This window comes from Gallinula chloropus (genome assembly GCF_964237585.1).
Source record: "Gallinula chloropus genome assembly, chromosome: 5".
Taxonomy (NCBI): Eukaryota; Metazoa; Chordata; class Aves; order Gruiformes; family Rallidae; genus Gallinula; species Gallinula chloropus.
The window spans coordinates 40,009,880-40,029,446 of record NC_140090.1 but is presented as its reverse complement, the minus strand read 5'-3'; the positions used below and the strand labels follow the sequence as shown (position 1 = coordinate 40,029,446).

The window sequence follows — 19,567 nt, the reverse complement described above, 5'->3', positions numbered from 1 at the left end:
AATTCAGTCAGATTTGTACCACTGCTTCCTCACTATATAAATAGCCGCAATTGGTGTGCTAAAAATAAACCAGCTAAATATTTAAGGCCCACTGCTACTTAACTTACTGTCGGGCTTGCTTACTGTTGTGTAAATCAGGAGTAACATCACCGATCTCAATGAATTTGCACCAGAAGGCTCAGCTGAAGTCAGAGGGAGGTGTTTCCAGCAGTCACAGGCAGGTCTTCCTGCTGACACTTTCCCAGCGGCTGAGGGAACTCCCCTTCCTTCTGACCCCTAGCTCCCTTTGATTGCGCTGAGAGAGCTGCACAAATCGCAGGCCATGCAAGAAGGAAAAAGCTGTTTTCCTCAGAGGGGGGTACCTAAAGACACAGATTTCACCTGTCTCTAGCATGCCTGACCGCCCCCACCAGTGACGTTATGGGGAAGATGGGTGACGGCATGCTGAGTGCCAAAACTCTGACGAGCTAGAAGGAGCGCCTTGCACTTCAATTAAACAGGCAAAGGTTTGAGATAAGACAGCATAATGAAAAAAATACAGTCCTTCTGCCTAATCAGTAAGAGAGAACACAGGTAACCGTCCAAAAATAATTCCCTTTGTTCATTCTGAAGCTTAGCCTGAGTGAGGATTGCAAAAAATACCTCCTGCCTAGAGCAGTTTAAGAGAAAGAAATATTCCTAGTAGAGCAGCATCTAACTCAGTATCTATACATGTCACATAAAACAGTGATTACCATAAAGCTGCTGTAAAAATAAGCAGTTATACTTTTCTTTTGCAGATAATTTTTCTCCCCCCAAAATAACTCTGTATTTTGCCTGTGAAATACTTCAGACTAATGCACTCCTGAAAAAAAAAACCAAACCAACAGTTGGAGATGAACAAAATAGTTTCAAATGGCTCTTCCGTCTAATTTTAACTCTAAGAGACCATTTTACATCAAATAAAAAGACAACATAATGTACCTGATAATAAATCACATTATTTGTGAGGGCACTTACGGAAAAGGAATTATTTGCGTTACCAGAATAAACATTCAACAGACTACCAAAACACGTGAAACTATTTAAAGGGAAATTCAGCAGCTCTCCATCCTGAATAAACCAATGGGGAAAAAAAAAAGAGAAGAGAAAGAACAAAAGAACTGTGCATAAGCACATATAGATATTGTGTGGTTCTGATTACACAGGAAAACTACAGGCACAAAGGCTGCCTGTTCTGCTATTTTTTTTTCCTTGCTTTTCCAGGAAACCAAATATTAAGTACCTGGCTTACAAACCTCCTTCAGCCGTTGATCCCACTTCCTTTGACGTTCACCTCCTACAAATGACACAATCCAACACCCACGTGCCAACTCTATGAAAGCAAGAATGCCACAGCTCCAACAAACCCCCATCCGCTTGGGGCTGGCCAAAGAAAGATAATGCTCCCTGTAACTCTGCAAACAGATTATGCCCCTTGCTGATGCCAGGCAGGGGAAGGGAGAGCAAAGTGGGGAGAGGGGGAGAAGTCAGAGGAAGCATCCAGAGCACATGTTGAGATTTTAATGGCCCACCTGGAAATTAAAAGCCTCTATTAGCTCAAATCAGAAAGTAAAGGGTGGGCTGCAAATGAATAATAAGCATCACCTTGCAGGGTACGTGACTGGCCCCAGCTTGGGCTTGTGGATGCTGCAAGGGAAAGGGGCTGTCTGCAATGGCAGCAGAGCTTAGGTGGGCAAGGCTTTGAGGAGCACAGAGAACCTCTCTGTCAGTGCCTCACATGGCTTCAGCCCGCTTCTGTGGCTGCACGGGCCATTTAAGTCACTGGCAGTGAGTAGGCTGGGGACTTTGTGGAAGACAAAGGGTTCAGCAGCACAAAGAGGATTTGGTATTACACCTAACATTGTGGTCAGCTTTTAAGCAGCTACACAAGGGCACTGCAGGTGATGCTAAGGAGTGCTTCAGGGACTGGAGTGTGGCAGAACCTAGAGCTCCGAAAACCCAGGAGGAAAGCGCATGCTGGGGTCACGGCCCTGCGCTGCTTGCCATCTGCCTTCCTGATCACCAAGTGAACCCATTGAAAGCACAGAGCTTGACAGCCCTGTGTGCTGCATCCCAGGAACGTGCCCTGTTCCCAGCACTGCCAGCAGCGCTGCCTGCCGCAGCGAGGGCTTCCCCTGAGCTCAGCCAGCCAAAAGCTGGTCTCACTCGGCTCTCCCCAGCTTACCAGACCTGGAAAGGGCAGAGTTTCCATAGGCTGAGCTGCACCTGCAAGCGACACCCCACTTCTCTGATTGTATTTTTGAGCAAACAGTTAAAAATACTGCCTTCAGATTGTAGCCAGAGCCTTGGCCTAAGCACCACCACCGCCTAGGAAGTCAAACAAACATATGGGAAGCAAGGAAAATGCCGCATAATTACTCACAGCCACCCTGGAAGGAGAGTTGTAGTGAAGGCACCAAGTCCTTTTTATTAAGGATTTCTTATTGCAGTAGAGTGCTGCTAATCACTGTTGTATCCAGCTTGAGCGAGTGTGTTCTCCTCGGAAATCAAGAAAAGGTTTCTAATTGTTTTTGACAGAGCGCGGTCCCCTAAAGCTACATTCTCCATCTGATTCATGCTGACTGACTGTAACCCCGCGACAGTTATTGAAAGTTAATTAGCGGTGAAGTGCAAAGAGCTCTAGGAATGAAAATACAAGCGAGAACTGAGTGTGGAGTCTCTTTCCCAGAAAAAATACCATCGAGAAGGTTAACATAACCGAAAAAAACCCTGGAAATCAACGATGCAAAAGGGATTCCTCCAATAACTTCGCTGTGATTGCGTGTGTTGCGCCCCCCCCCCGCCCTGTTTAGACATGCAACTGAGAGGTAACCCATTTCTAAGGGCTTATTAGGGAAGCAGGTGAACCCAAAATCCAGCATTTCTTTCTTCACATTCGCTAAAATGCCTGAAAAGTTATATAAAGACGAGACACAAATTACATAAAAAGACAAAGATACGAATCGGTCGCTGCTTCCTTTGGAGATCGGAGTTTGTCAGATGTTGCATGCGCCATCAAATCCCAACTATTTTTTGCCCTTATTCTCCACTTTCTCGGTACTTGCGAGCGGCAATACGGTTACGTGCGCGCCCAACCAGCGCAGAGCGGGTGTAGGAGGCGAGGCGCAGCGCAGCCCCACACCACCCACTCCCCACAGACGTAAGCACCGAGGCAAGGTGCAAGGCAGTGGGCAGCCTCCCTTCAGGTGTTAAAAAAGCCCATCCCAGCACCGCCGGGAATTGGATCCGGCCCCTGAGTCAAAAATAAACCCAAAGGCAACCTTCCCGCTGGGAAACGATACAGCTTTCAGGGCGAGGAAGGGGACACGCGTTGTAGGAAAGCGAGTCAGTTGGGAAGGCCAAAGTAGGGTGCCGTATAAAAGCAGATGCTGGCGATGGGAAAATCGTGTTTATAGACTGTCGCAGAAACAAGCCCCATCCCTTTGCAGCCCCGAGGGCTGGCTGCGGCCCGGGGGCCCACAGTGGCTGGCAGCCCCGGGCAGGGACCGAGCTCAGCCGGTCCGAGCCTTTGGCCTCCCAGAGCCCGCGGGAACCGGGCACTCGGCTCACAACTCCTGTCGAGGCTGCCGCGGGAGCACACAACAGCCGTGGCGGCCGGCCCCATCCCGTGGGAGCGCGTACCGCCGCTCAGAGCACTGCTCCGGGCGGGAAGCGGGCCTCCGCAACGCCCGCGTTCAGCAGCTCGGTGACCGGGCCCGGCCCTTCCCTCTCCTCGGGCTGGCTGGGGACGGCACAGGCGACCATGAACCGCACTCCGTGCAGCCGGGTGCTGCCGTGCGGAAGGTCTGGAAGCGCGGCAGCCCGCACACGCGAGCCTGCGGTTCCGGACCAGTTCGCGCCTTGGCAGTCGGCAGCGAGAGCCCCGTCCGCAGCCGCATGAAGCCCGTCTGCCGTGTTCACACCGCGAAGCCGATACCCCGACGCGCGGCCCTGCCGGCGAAGAAGGGCGCCGGGCGACCGCACCGCCCCTTCCCCGCACAGGGCCCGCCCTTGCCGCGGCCGTTAGGGGCGAGGCCGGAGCCGGCGGCGGCCACATGGCTCCGGCACGGCCGCCCCCCCGCGGGCAGCGCCGTCGGACCCGGCCGGGGCTGGGGCTGCTGCTCCTGGCGCTGGCCGGGGCGGCCGGGGGCAGCGGGGAGGCGCCGGCAGCAGGTACTGGCATTCACCTCCCTGCCCCGAGGGGCCTGCGCGGGACCAGGGGAGCTCCGGCGGCGGGGCAGAGCGGGCCGCGGGCGGGGCGGCGGCGGTCTGGGGCGGTCTGGGATTGAGGGGTGATTGCCTTTCCTTGTCCAGGTGGTTGCAGGTCGGAGGAAGCGGGGGGACCTCCTCCGGTTCTCCCAGAGTGTCCGTCTCCCGAGTGCAGCGCGACCCGCCGCCGCCTCCTGCCTCTGCCCAAAATGGCGCTGCCCTGCGGGGCGGCCAGAGCCGCCGCCTCCCCGCCCGGGAGCTGAAGTGGTTTCGGGGGCCAGACCCATCCCGACTGTGCTGGTTTCTCCTTGCCTGTCCCAGCGCAGTTCATTTTCCCCAGGGCCGTCCGTGGTACCGCTCTGGGCGGGCAGGCGCCGGGGGCTGGCCCGGTACCTCGTGAGTTTCAGGGTCAGAGGCCGGGGGAAACTGACCCCGGGTGTCTCTTAACTCCCTCCGCCTTCCTCATGGGCTTGGCTCCGGGGAAGGGGGTGCAGGGCAGGTCTGTCATTCAGAAGGTGACAAACCCTCAGGGTTGTTCGCAGCCGCAGCAGCAATGCAATGCGTACCTCGAGAAACCGCGGCCTCCCCACTTACCTAGATGTCCTGTCCCCCAGTTCCCCCATTCTCGGGTATCCTCTGGGTTCTACAGCAGATGCCGATTCTTTTCACTGCTCCTAACTCCAAAACTCGAGAGTAGCCCTCTCTGCGCTCTTGCGGTAGCTAAAATCCTCCTCCCTCATGGTTACCTGTTCAGAAGCATCTTCCCTGTTGGAACGTGAATTTTTCACTCTATTGAGCTGACAGCATGTTTGAAGCATGTTATTTTCCTCAATAAAATGTCCCCAGAGAGTAAGGAAATACTTGCTAGCATTGTTTATGGAGGATGTCACTGCTGTGGCTGGATAGCTTTATGCATGGCACCAGAAAGCCCTAACGCACCCTGCAGGGAAGGCGTGGGTGCCTTCGGCTGTGCTTTGGGCTCGCTGTTGCTGTTTCCTATTACCAAATTGCCCTGGTTGTAGCCCTGGGCAGTGCTCGGCCTCACCTGCGTGCTGCATCAGCCAGCAGTGCTTCTTGGAGGCAGAGAAGTCTTGCCACAGCTTCATCTGATGACTTCCATGGAAGTGCCTGTCCAGAGGTACAGCCAGCCCATGTCTCGAGGGTTGTGCCTCCTCCCGATGGATTTGCCATGGGTGAAAATTCAGCAGGTGGTTAATTTTTCACAACAAAAATGGTCAGGTGCTGAGTTTAAACCCATTTACTTCTGCTGGACCATCTGTGGACACTTTTAATTCTGGAGTGACTTAAACTTATCCATGAGCATCCACATAGGAATTTTTCATTGGATTAATTAAATTGGTTAAAAAATAATTTAGCCTAAATTAATTTTCCTTACAGAGACAGGGCAGGTTTTTACCTGCAAACAGTATCTCCTTGTCCAGATTGAGGCTGTTTTGCACACATTAATTTTGCCGTTCTGAGTGCATGACAGTGTTTTAGCAGTTATTACCGAGCTTGGCTTAGACCTACATTTTCTATCCAGTGAGCCAGATGATTCCCTCTGTTCAGATCTGTAATTATTTCCTTTATTCTCTTTAATTATGTTCCTGGAACACTGCGGTAATGCACTGTAGGGTATATTTTACACATGTACGGATCGGAATGTATGTTACGCTTCGAAGTTTGCTCCATAAATCTTCTAGGTGCATTTCTGCTCAAAAGGGCAATTTCTTTCTGAAGATCCTAGGGGGGTCACCGGCATTTCAGGGCAGTTAAGACCAATTAACATCTCTAATTAAAGGACTTACGCAAGCTGTTGCTGCGGTTGGCATATTACATGTCACGGCCAGACTACGTCAGGAGAATTTGCTTTAAAGAGGAGAGTTGTGCGTAGCATTGGAAGCGTTTCTGAGGGAGAGGAGTGTGACGCCTGCGCTCAGCAGCCGTGTCATGTGCTAAATGACTACTTTAACGTGTAAGCCTGTTTACCTGCTTAGACTCCCACAGTTGCGTTCACCATTGGTACAACCACTGACTCCAGTGGAGTTACACCCACTCGTGCCAGCAGGGAATTTGGCCCAGAGGCCCTGTTCCAGTGCCATCAAAACACTGATACCGATGCCAAGCTTTTATATACTGTATTTTTAAAAAAATACCTCCCCCAGATTAATTTTCTTTTTCTCCCCAAAGGTGTTGCACTTTACTTTGGAGCCTAAGTGACTCAATTAGAAGTCTTAAGTCAAAGTTTCATCTAAATCGTATTGAATGTGCTACCCTGCAGCACAGGGGTTTACATTTGATTATCTGCAGATTGTGAATCTCTGGGCATATACAACAAGGACATAAAGGAAGATGATACATTTGTATTTGATAGATGCTTAGTTAACTTCTCTGCTCTTCCCCCAGGTAGAAACTGCAGCTTTTTGCAGGAGATGGATGTGATCCAGAAACGGGACGAAAGCTGTTACTGCTACGTGCAAAACAGAACCATTCGCTTACAGTACGTGTGGTCAACTCTTCGGGTAAGGGCCCTGTTGGGGATCATTCCGCTGAGCTTTGGCCCCAGCAAAGGGTGGACCGGTCAGCAGCATCAAAGTAGTATCTTGGGGTTACTTAGAGGTGGGACCATGATAAAAAAGCAGCTCTGTGACCTCCACCTCGGATGCAGTGAGGTGTGGTCTCTCTTCGTTAGAAGGGTGTCAGCCAGGCGAATAGTACGATGCCACACAAACGTTAGCTTAGTGTTGCCTGTCATTTGGTTGCACAGCTTCCCCACCGATGCACCCTTGTTACCCTCTGCAACAAACATTTTTGCCAAACACCTTTATAAAACTTAAACATGAGGATAAAATGCAGTCCTGCGCCTTGCTCGCTGTAGCGTTCCGGGCCACAGTACAGGAACCAAAGCTGTGTCAGATTGTGACACCAAAACCAGCAGGAGCAGTACACCTCTGGTTTTCTGAGTAACAGAGGGTCATCTTAGAAGAAACATGTTTAGAGTTTAGCTTGAAACAATATACAAACCTCTCAACAGTGGAAGCAATAATAGCTAAAGGAACAAGCTTTCTGTGTGGCTCTTGTTTTGGTTGTTCTTCCCTGGGAAGTATGTCACGGGACAAGGGAAGGAAACAGTTTCACTTCATCTCTGATGGAGGAATTTGCTCTCAGACCTAAGGAAGCAGAACATCTCTTTGTCTGTTCCTGGGACTGCTTTCCCCAGGAACATGCTGCGGGTGTTACTGTGAATGGTATCAGATTTCAGGAGGTGGCAACCCCCCAGGAGTCACACAAGCTTTCCTGGAGTAAATGTTTAAAAGCAGGAAGTTCCAATTTTTCCCACAACAAACCGCTTGCTGATCTGTTGTCTCTTCCCCCAGTAGAACACTGTTTTATTACCTTCTGCATCATTTATTTATAGATGGGCCATTGTTGTTAATAGGCCCTGATCAAGAGCTCACAACGAATCACAGTCTGCAGGAAGATCATCCCATCTCATCAACAAGATCAGCTACCAGTTTGGTGGGTGAGGGTGCCAGGAACTAGCAAGAAACCCCAAAATACCCAACAGGAATTGTATTTAAATTTCTGGTTATCTTTCATTTTCCTTCCCCCTCTTTCGTCCCTAACGTGAAGACTGCAATTAACTATGAGAAAAGCAAGTCCCATAGTTTTACCGGGGAAGCATATGAACATCCACAGAAGAAACTGTGGTCAGTCAAATATTACTGGTCTTGTCAGAAACTTGTGTCTGGGCCAGTGTTGTGGTAAAACCAAACCCACCGAGCTTATGGATGGACTGAGAACTTGGCTGACATAGAGTTCTCTGAATCACCTTGCCAAGGCCTAAACAATTAACCTTTGCGTAACACTAAACACCCAATAGTAAACAATGAAGAACTGCACTAGCATTTTATTCTTGAGCTCTCTACACTTGATTTGTATTACCACATACAAAGCTTATATGCTATATAGTGGAGACCTGAGACCCCAGTCCCCAGTGACTCTGAGCTACTGCTCTGTGTGTTCTGTTCTTGTTTCCAGGTTAAAGTTAACAGCAGAGAAACGTTCAGGTTTGAGCCTATTTCACAAAAAAGCAACTGTCGTAATTCTGAAACCGTTTTTGAGTTTGCTGCATGTGCTGTCCAAATCTTTTGGAAACCTGAGACATCTACAGAAGCTTCCATAAGCATAAAACAATATGGAGAGGACATTTGTTTCAATATACAGCCCTTTAAAACCGAACCATACACTGTGAGTGTGAAACGAGAAAGTAAGTAGAAACGCCTTCAGTTTAGATTACAGACAGATTGGTATTGCCAGTGTTACTGAATGTACCATCTCTTCTGTAAGAAGCTCGGGACTTTGCTGTTGATGTTTTATATAATCACCATTTCAGTTTGAATTAGTCTAAAGTCCATTTCTATTTTTTTCCCCTTTTTTAGTGCTAGATGGAAAACTCTTGTTTTTGTTTGTAGCTGGAATTTTTCTGTTCCATTTTGCAAACAGCCTAAGCAGGTGAGTACTAGCTGCTGGGTTTTGAACTTCTTTCCCAAAGCCTGTGCATCTTTGGTCTGCCTTCTGTGCTAAAGAGGCGGTTCTTTGGGAAAGTGAATTAAGGAAACTGGACGTATATTTAAAACGTCATACCATTTGTGTTTGGACAGATTGTGACATACCTTGGAGTGCTCCACTCTTGTCAGTCACTTACCTGTGTCAGGGTCCTTGTATCCAAGTGTCCTGTGCTGGGTAACACCAGGACAGTCCGCAGCAAGCAAGCGTGTGGATCCAGATAAAATCTCTCTCCCACTTGTAGACCAGTGAGGTTGGCTGAACGCAGAATAATGTTGCACATATGATAAATGATACCTTCCCGCCACGAGAAGTGCTTAGGGTGAGGTCACCTGGGGCCTCTCTGGGCCAGCCTTTCCCCATGTTTTGCATAGTGTGTAAGGGAGGATACCTATTGGTGTAGCAAAATGCGCGTCCCCTGACTTCAAAGAAAAATGACTCACAAATTAATTGTCAGGAGGCACCTCTAAAACAAGAAGAGCAGCAACAGGTTTCGTAGAGTTAGTTCTGAATTAAAAAGCCAGTCTTGATAAATACATAAACTTAGGAAAAAAAACAACTTGTATGTTTGTGGAAGATGTTTTACATTTTAAATGAAAAACCATATCAGTACGTAGAAGAAAATTAAGTGACTTGAAAGTAGAAGGTCAGTGAAATCAGAAATGGTGTGTGAGCTTTAAAAAAACCTCAACACAATCTCCTAGCGTGTAACAACTCCAGTGACCTCAGGTATCTCTTGGGAATTTTTCCTCACATGGATTTACTTTCTAAAGGGGGGTCCGTTAACCATGAAACTCTGACTTGCAGCTGTGGTAAGTTCCTACTGAAGATCACTGCTGTTTTTACAAATGTTGGCATCTTAACCAATTACAAATTATGCTTCTCACCATATTCTCTCTTGTTCTCTTACAGGAGTACCAAGTTCTTCTACCTTTCTGGAGTAATACTGGGTGTTCTTGCTCTGCTAGTCTTTGTCCTGTTGACATTTAAAAGGTTTATTCCAAGGGTAAATCTACATTTATAAAATATAATCATCAACATCATAATATAGGAAGCAAAGAGTACAGAGCCAGATTTTGATCTTGCTCTGGTTTTGGATCCAGGTAACCCCACTGAAACGACTGCAGGATTACCTGCGTTAAGTAAATACAATGGATCACAGTCAGGGTCTAGTTAGCTTTTTTGAATTTAAAGCAGACAGGAGATTCTTGATATACAGATTTATTCTGAAACAGAAATAATTTGTATTGGACTGGAGTCAAGCTTACTTCTGAATCTATGAATCGATCTATATAAACCTGTAGTTGTAGTGGCAACTGGGACAGGTCTTCCGTTCACCAGAGACAGCTCATTGCAAGGTAGGATGTGAATTTCCCCCTCAGTTTTACAAAGTCGGTGCATTCCCACAATATTGCCGACACGCACTGACTGGAAATGCACTGCAGTAGGCTTACACCATGCTTACACCATGTTTACACCAGGACATGATACACAAATACAGACAAGCAGTTGCTCCACTTAGAACCGATACTGTTCGGTGGTAGCGTGCAGAGCATTGTGCAGTGAAGTCCCAACAGATCAGAAGCCCTGTAGGTCTACTGAATACCCCATCTAGTTTTAAGCCTGTGAGTTCCCTTGCACACACTGGTCCTGATTCTGACTTGACTTTTTTCTATTTTTTTAAGTTGGGTTTTTTTTCATGTTTCCAGCACAGCACCTTCTGGATCTTAATGAGTGGCTGCTGGATGTCCTCTCTCTATTTTATTTACTGCTTCAAAGAGAATATGCAGTGGTTGTGGTCTGAATACAGAAGCTACTTGTTGGGTAAGAAAATGACCAAAAAATGTGCTGCAGGCTTTGGTTTAGTTTAGTGGTTAGATCAATAACTGCCCGTAAACAAGATCAAGTGTCTCATTTATGAAGTACTTTTTTTCTCCTAAGCCACAGACATTGGAATATTCCAAAGGTTCCTAATCCACTCCAGTGAGCATTTCCTGAGATTGGATTTCGATAGAGTGGCTCAGTAGCAGCTGTCAGAGCAGATTTTGCCTGTATTATTTGTCCATTGATTTGCCATTGCATACTTTCCCTGTAATGGCAAAGGGGCGGCTACGCTGGTTTGTGTTTTGCCAGACCTGGGAAGTGGATGCATAAATTGCTAAGTGAATTTGGCTGCAGGAGCTGACAGATGTGGTGATCTGGCACCTGCCTCCACATGCTCGTATGGGCAGAATTCACGTGCAGCTCATAGCACTAGCCAAAGGCTAGGAAGTTTACGTGGGCCGTTTGCATCTTGTTCTCCATGTTCTTTTCTGTTTCTACAGGGTATTTTCTGGCTGTTGGAATTACCAGCTTTGCTGCTTGCTATCGGCATGGACCGCTTACCACGGAACTGAGCATAAACCTGTTCGCATGGACACTACAATTAACATCCTTTGTCTTGATCTATGGTGGTGTCACTATACCTCAAGTCGCGTATGCAGTAATAGCAGCCAGCCTCTGTTCAAAAGGCCTGGGCTACCCTCTTGGTGCTGCTTGCCACATAGGCAGGTTTGTGTGTGCCTATGGATGTGCCTGTGTCCCTGCATCAGCAGGAAATGCTGGAGGCTGATAAGGAAAAAACCCTTCAGTAATAATTTACGCCGTTCTTGTACTAGTTTCCATTTGGCAGTTTTAAGCACAAATTTTGTTCTGTGAAGAAAGGGAGAAACATGACTGTGCTCTTAAGTACAAATGTAGCACCTTCTAGGCTGCAGCATATGGTAACCAAAACATTCTTGTTTGGTTGATTAGCCTGCAGCAGTACTGCCTTGATCCATGTGTATGGAGAGAATCTGCAGGTAACTCGTACTGAACCTTGGAGGATTAAATAGCATACTGTCACCTAGGAAGCAGATGTTGAAAAGGGACAGTCTTGTAAGGTTAGTGTAGAGTTCAGAGACTGAAAACCCATGTCCTCAAAAATAATGCTTGCCACTGACTTTGCTTTTTCAAGGTTGTTATCTTAGATGCACAGGTCTGCCTTAATCTGTGGCAACAGTCTCTCTCAGGAGAATGATAAGGGCCTTTTTGTGTTTCAAAGGATGAAGCAGTAGCACCGAACTGACGTCACAATGCCAGATACACGCTTCAGAGCAGCAGACGCATCAAAATAACCAAGAGTCTTGCATTATTTGTTGTTAAGCTCAGTATTGATCCCACTGAGCCAGCAAGACCATTTGACCTGAACAAGGGCTGCAGTTCATTCTTGCTTTACAGGGAAATGAGGAGAGTTGAATGGTGCTGGTTGGAGCAGGTGTCTTCATAGGGAGCTGAAAGTTTTATGGGCATCCAGCCCTTGCTTATCTTAACTCATCACAACATTTAAATTGAAAGCAGTCGACAGAAGGGAACAGAACATGGCACACTTTCTAATTGATAGCTAATTATATTATACATTGCTACGCAGCAGCTAAAAAAACATCAGATTGTAAACATTTTGGCCTCAGACTACTCAGTTTTGTAATTTAAAGCAAGATTTAAGAGAAGCTATCTAGTAAACAACATGAACAACTCATAACAGACTTAAAGCATTGCTTATCTTTGAAGTTACATATGCAGACTGGGTTTTGATTCAGCCCGTGTCTCTGCACAGACACATTTTGCATATTGCACCTAAAAATGGCTGAAGAAGCAGCCATCTATTTAATTCTGTGAGATTTCAGTCCGTGCATATACAATAAGGTCCTGATCCGAAGCTCATTAGACATCCTTGTGTGGAATTCTACAACTTTGGTTAAGACCTAGGGTAAACAGGCTAGCAAATATTAGACACCTTGTCCTAAAATGTCAATGCAGCAATGTCACTCATTCTCTTAAAAGGATAAAGGTGATGAATGCACGTTAACAGCAGGCAGTAGAGAAAAAAGGGCAACAATAATTATGTGCCAGAAGAGATTTTAGAAATACTAATTGTTTTCATTTCATTCTAGAAAAATGAAGAACCACTTCAAATCCAAAAAATTAGTGTTTAAACACCTTACTGAAGAGGAGTATCGGGAACAAGGTGAAACAGAAACTATCAGAGCTCTGGAGGAGCTACGCTCATTCTGCAGGAACCCGGACTTCCCATCGTGGTTGGCTGTGTCCAAACTCCAGTTCCCACACAGGTAAGAAGATCTGGCTTCTCTAGCATGGGAGATGCTGTTACACAGCAGACCTAAAAGCTACTGCAGGCACTGTTCCTGTCAGATGTGTTTACATTGCATGCAGCCAGATGTGCAGGTAGCCTTATCTACTTGAGTAATCCCACTGAAGGTCACAGACACACCTCTCAAGGACATTACTTGGTGGTGGTGCTAAACCCCCTGTTTGTTCCTCTCTGACCATAAATTACTCTCTGAGTTTCCAGATGTTTGCTGCTAGCTCATGGTAATGGCAGCTTCCCCGAAAGCATACAGGCTTCCTACAGTGTCTCCGCACAGCAACTCAGGTGGCCACCTAACTAGTGAAACACCCCTTTCTTCAGTTTGTAGAGCAGCACATTTCCACTGTACAGAATTAGGGCAGGCTGAACATACACGTTCAGATCTCACCAGCATTAAACTCTCCAAGTGCAAGCCCGCACAGCCAAGAAATCCTATTACTTGTAGTATCAATCCAAACCTGAGACTAAGAATACAGAGGAGAAAAAACAAATCAGTGCCTGCACCTAGGAAGTGTAATAGGAAGAAGAGCTACTCCAAACACAGATTAAGAGACACTTAGGAGAAAGATGAGTTAGGAAGGGAAGGGTGAGATGAATGCAGCCAGAAAATATTGCACAATATAAAATGAATCGCAGTAGAAACGTTGTTCTGTCAAAACCAAAATTTTAAGATATCAGAAGTAAGTGGTTTTTCACATATTACCAAGCCACAAAGACTTGGCCCTTGTCACAGAACCAAGTACTGCAGTTTCAAAGGAGCCCTAGTCAGCTTGGAATCAACACTAAGTTAAAATTAGTTTCAAAACCCTCATCCTCCCGCTGCCAGGTTTTAGGGATTTACCATCTTATTTTCTAAGATACCTGCATTCTGTAGCCTGATTGAAGAGATAAAAAGTGAAACCTCACTCCAGTATTGTAGAACAAAACACCACCAAAAACACAAACCCTTCAAGACACATGCATTGTCCAGCCATCTCTCAGTTAAGGTAATTCCTACAAATGGATCACTGTAAAAATAAAAGGCAAACCAACAGAGGTCTGATTTAAAGCCGAGTACCCCTTCAAGCTTCCATTAAGCATCAGAAGGTGGTTCAACACGAGGTAGACCTGTAAAACACAGCCAGTCCGGTGCTGTTCCCCATTTAGACTAACAGCACTTCCGAGAAGAGCGAGGTGACAACATTCATCTCACAGAAATGTGAAGTCTGAAATGTAAATTATTGATCAGTTTACCAGAGCTCCAGAATGTAGCTGCATTTCCTTTTTCTTACATTTCTCTGATGCTGTCGACACTTACCAGGGTGTCAGAACTGCCGTCTGTTTCCACATGCCTGCCAGAAACCCTCAGCTCTGCTCGCTCTCTTGAGTGTAGTCGTCCACTGAAAGTAAGATTTGTGGCAAGTGAAGTGTAGGGACAGTGCTAAGTTCACGCTGTGTTGTGCCAGGTTGGCCTTTAGCGGAGCAGCTGCAGAATTCCCAGTCCACAACTCCAGGTTCACTAAAAGCAGGAATTCTTTGGCAAGACTAGCTCTGCTTGCCGGGAGCACGCACACAGCACCAGAAGCGAGGTGATAGCACAGCAAAGTAGGAACGCAAAAGTTCTCATCATTTTTCCTTTCATTAGCAATGTCAGCTTCCCTGAATTCTCACCGCCTTTGTCTCCAACGTGGTCCAGCTTTCAATAAACCCATTTTTAGAAGGTACAGTGCCCTCTGTCCAGCTATACGAAGGCTTGCTCTGGATTACCCTGTAACTACTGACAGGATGTGAACACAAAGTTAGATCTTCTTGCCTAGTTACAAGACCTTGCAGATGGCCTCCAGAAGAGCAAAAGTTAAAGGCTGAGAATTGAAAAGAAGATGAGGCAGGCAAACAAGACTTTAGGATTGTTGCCATCAGTTGCTATTTACTTTCTGTTGTTCAGGATTCCCTAGCTCACATTGCAGCTTCCCCTCCCCTGCACTGCTGGCGGGCGCATCCTTACACAGCCCTGCTTAACTGGCAGCATCCCTGTGCTGAGGGGAGGTTCTTCCATTTCTCAGCTGATCACTTCTCCCTTTAAAAATCTGGCAGGTTTGCAGGTTTTGTTCTGGGATCCCCTCATGTCTCACCTGCAGAATCGAAGGCGCACGAGGAGCAATACGGCATTGGGAGCTTCTTCCTGGAAGAGCAGCTCTTTGAGATGAGGGCAGAATCTGAGCAAGGTGATCCGGCCACTTCCATCCATGAAGGAGAGGACGAAGAAGAAGAGGATGAAGATGAAACACATAAACAAATTGCATTTCCATTCACTACCGAATTGCTCTGAGCTTTGGGAAATAACCCAAAAAAAGGAGAGAAGGAAAAAATTTGTCCTAGAAAGCAAGGATACAGACTGAGAACTCACTGATTTCTTGTGGTTGCCTGTGGACGAACAAGGGGTATCTGAAAAAACTGTTTTCTACATCACCAATGACGAGAGCAACAGAAGGAAACCATAGGGGCTGTGAAGAGGATTCTCAACCTACTGGTACCTAAACTGGGGAAGTAAACATTGTTTATTTGCAAAGCAAGTGTTGGCAGCCTGTCCCACCAGGATGCCTTGTTCTTCCAAGGATACTACCTTCAGAGAACAGAGAGCCTGTTTTGGCCCTTTTCCTTTTCAAGTCCTCTGTGCTGAGCACTACAGGAAAGGGAAGCCATTATTAACACACTACCTGTACTAAGTACCCTATGTGACAGCAATTTTAATAATGTTATTAGTGTGCTGATAAACTGTTTGTATTGTCTGAGAGACTTTTCAGTGCTAAAGATAAGAGAGTTAACAGAGTCGATGGAGATTGGTTTGCTCTTCTGGCTAGGCTTGCTCTCTGTTCTGTTAGCTTCATTTTGCCTCTCTGCATTAGTTTTAAGCTCCCCTTACTCTTCTCACCCTCTGCTCATGTCACTCTGTTCTTGGTCTCTGCTCTAGTTATACCACACATTGCTCTTTCCGTGCCATTGTTTCTTCACATACTCTTCTTCCTTCTTCTACAGGTCTCTCTCTGCTGAACCTTTCTTCAGTCTTCTGCTTCTCCACCTCTGACAGCTGGAGATGATTCAGGAGAGGATTTCTATCCCCAAGAGTATTTTTACTGTAACTTTCAATTTCACTGTCCCCGTACCTCAGAGGGGTGCTGCCCTCCATTCCTGGCCTCTCAACAGCCCAGGCCACAGCTGTTCCAGCTGCTCAGAGGAACTGCTGTCAGCAGAGCCAGGGTGATGCTGTACCCATGTAATTGGGAATACTGGGAACCCCCACGTGTAGCTCCACTGTCCTCAGAGTATGGAGTAGTTTGCTCATTCAGTAAAAAGTGGAAAGTAATTCCCAGCAAAACAAGGGAGGGATACCTCGTTCCTATCAGCCCTCTTTCAGACTTGCCATAGAAGGTGCGTGGGAAGGATAGGGAAAGAACAGGGAGAAGAGAGAGTGAAATGTCCTTCAGCTTATGTATCGCACAATCCTAGGCCAGGGAGTAGATGGTGTCCTCTCAGCTCATGCATCCACTGAGGTCATTTCTTCTGTTCTTTAGACTGTCCCTCTATTCTTCTGTCCTCACCATGCTGTTTTCCTTTACTGCGCCCAAACTGCAGAAAACAAGAGACCATTAATTCTGTCACTGATTTTACAAACCCACCACCAGCATGGGTGGCAGGAAGCAGTTGTTAGCCCCATGGGAAAGGCTCCTCAGACCAGGATAGATCTGGTTTCAACGGGGTGTCTTTTCAGTGATGCAGCATGACTTCAGCGGTACACGCACAATTTTGGTTTCTTATTGTCCATCGCTGGACAAGGGAGAAAAACCTATTGCCTCTAACAGTACTAAGTGCTGCCATACCATATTCTAGGAGCTCCTCTTCATAAAACAGGACTTGGAGTTAGTACCTGAAAGCCTTATTTACACAGGACTTTACGCCTTTATAGCACTTCCACTTTGCTTCACTGTAAAAGGAACTCTTCCATTTTACAGTGAAGAGATACTTAACACCCTTTTGTGTCATAAACGTACAAATACATATGCAGAATCTATAGCTTGTTTGGCAGAGAAGCCCTGTCAAGCAGGTGATCCAAAATATACTCACCGGTAAGTCCACAGCACTCAAAAATAGGAGAGTTTTGTTCAGGAAGGCCACTAACAGCAAGAGTCAGCCTCTAAGAGAGGCTGGTAGTACCAGAGTTCCACATAAATTGCCACCCATGCTCCGAAGGCAGGCTTGGCTCAGGGGCATCTCTTCACAAGCAAGAAGCCAGCAGCATTAAGTGTTGCGAGAACTGAGAAAAGTCTCGTTATCTGTGATGGTTTGGGAGGAGGATGGAAACTCCTCCCCCCAAACAGTGATTTCAGTAAACTAAACCTTTGTGTAGCCATAATGAAATGAAGTATGTAAAATTATTACGTGCTAGTCAAAACGGGATACTTGAAGAGCTGTCTTGATGTTGAATGGGTTTTGTGTATTTTAAAATACGCAGGGTTTTTTAGCATGCTGTGTAAAAACTCCCATCTGCGGGATTTGAGGCCAAGGGGGAGATTCAGATTTGTCCTAGCCTAAACCCACAGGCTTTCTGGATTTCCTTCCTTTACAGAGGTAGTACTGATTATGCTTCAGTAAGTACATAACATGCGTTTATGTACAATAGCCCAGATTAAGATCTTTTTCCTAAGCAATATGTTAAACAGGAAAGTGTCCATTCTCCCCCTAAAACAGGCAATTAAATTTTTCAGACACTGTCCTTACTTCTATATTTACAGCAATATCAGGTACACCTACTCCAACAAGGGAAAAATACAAAACATCAGTCCACATTTATGCAGTTCTGCAGGCGATCAATCAGCAGCGATGGGTAAAGGCTAGGCAGAGCAGAGCAGGGAACACGTAGGTACACCCAGGCAGAAGCACAGGGGCACATGAGAAAGATGACGCGTACTGTAGTGGACAGCTGACACTGACCTTAAAAATCCTCCCAAGCCTGTCCAACATTGGATGCATTTTGTAAAGAAACTCCACCAAGCCCTGACTGCTGTCATTTGAGCCCTTTGCCAACAGCGAGTTTACTCGTGTGGTACTCTGGTGATACATGGGGATTACGCAGGTTTACCGAAACACAACTGTTAAGTACTGTCCAGTGTTCAGCCAGAAAACCTGGGAATAGAAACTAAATGTTAATCCACTGTTTTACCCATTATAAAAGCCCTTCTTCAACAACAAAGGATATTCCATTTATTTTGATTCATGGTTGTTAAAAGTTAGAATTTGGTATTTATTTTGTATTCATGGTAGAGGTTGATAGACTTGATTCACTGTCTCGTAATTTCAAGATTTTTTTAAAATAAAAGGGTTTTTTCAACTATGTGGTTCTCCTACCTTAAGCATTTACTCTCTTCAGAGCACCAGGAGATACATCATGGAGGAGCGAAGCAAATGGGGTGTGTTTATATCCCGAGGTTTTCTCCCTCGTTGCAGATTTAAGAAATGGTAACTGTGCATTAGCTGTGGTTGCTCCAAAACACTGTATCCCCTTGAGCTCGAACCCATCTCCCTGAAGGAACCTGCCATTCCCATTCTCTGCTCAGGACAGATCCAAACCACCACAAAGCCAAGTTCAGCAGGCAACAGGCAAGGATCAGCACTTACAAACAAAGCTCCCTGTCATCACTTGTGCAGGCATACAAGTTAAGTGGTTGAAACAGTAAAAATTCAATTCTACACCTATGTTACAATTAATTTGAGGCACACGTGCCACCGTATAGGGCAGGAGTAGTAGTGCAAATACACTTAGTTAAGCAGCAATAGGCAGGGGAGGCACTTCCATACAAGCCGATGTGACCCGCACTTAGCCACCCCCATCTTGAAACCGCTATGTCACAAACTTGATCCAGTTCTGTCACTCGTAGTGTCCTGCACACTTCCCTATCCAGCTGTCTACGATGCACACTGGTGTGTGCACTCCTCACCCACAAAAGGGACTTTGTGCCTATGCCCAGATTTTATCACAAACCATGTTAACACTCTGCAAGAGCAGTTCCCAGGCTCTAGGCTCACACTCCTCCAGCTGCCCAGCATTGCCATTGACTGACTGTCCTGGTTTTGGTCAGGATGGAGTTAACTTCATTTGTAGCAGCGGATGGAATGCTGTGTTTGAGAGTTAAAATGGAAGCAGTGCTGATAACACCCTGATGTTTTTAGTTGCTGTCAGACAGTCAAGGACTTTCTCAGCTCTTCGTATTTCTCTATTCATGAGAAAGGAGGGGCGAAGCCAGGACAGGTGACCCAAACTGGCCAAAGAGAGTATTCCATGCCAATTACGTCCTGCCCAGGAGATCGGGGGGGGGGGGGGGGGGGGGGGGGGGGGTTGGGGCGGGGCGCTGATGGGAGGAAGAGCAGGGGCGGCTCCGGGACGCGCGGTGCTTGGGGGATGGTTGGGTTCTGTGACGGCTCTGGGTAGCACGGCCTGAGTTGTGGGTTCGGTGAGAAACCACATTGTGTATCAACAGCTTCATATATTTTTGCTTTAAAGTCCTGTTAGCATTGTTATATTTTATCTTTCTGTTATCTTAGTAAACT

At 46.6% G+C, this 19,567-nt stretch overlaps 1 protein-coding gene across 1 annotated transcript; it reads left to right on the top strand.

The window, feature by feature from the left end:
- Positions 1–4,076: 4,076 nt before the first annotated feature.
- NEMP2 (nuclear envelope integral membrane protein 2) lies at positions 4,077–15,412 on the top strand (the record flags this gene model as incomplete). Its single annotated transcript, XM_084264339.1, has 9 exons — positions 4,077–4,194; positions 6,637–6,752; positions 8,272–8,500; positions 8,673–8,745; positions 9,712–9,805; positions 10,509–10,623; positions 11,124–11,349; positions 12,771–12,947; positions 15,059–15,412. 9 exons carry the CDS (start codon positions 4,077–4,079, stop codon positions 15,291–15,293), a joined length of 1,383 nt encoding a protein of 460 aa, XP_084120465.1. The 3' UTR covers positions 15,294–15,412.
- Positions 15,413–19,567: the final 4,155 nt, after the last annotated feature.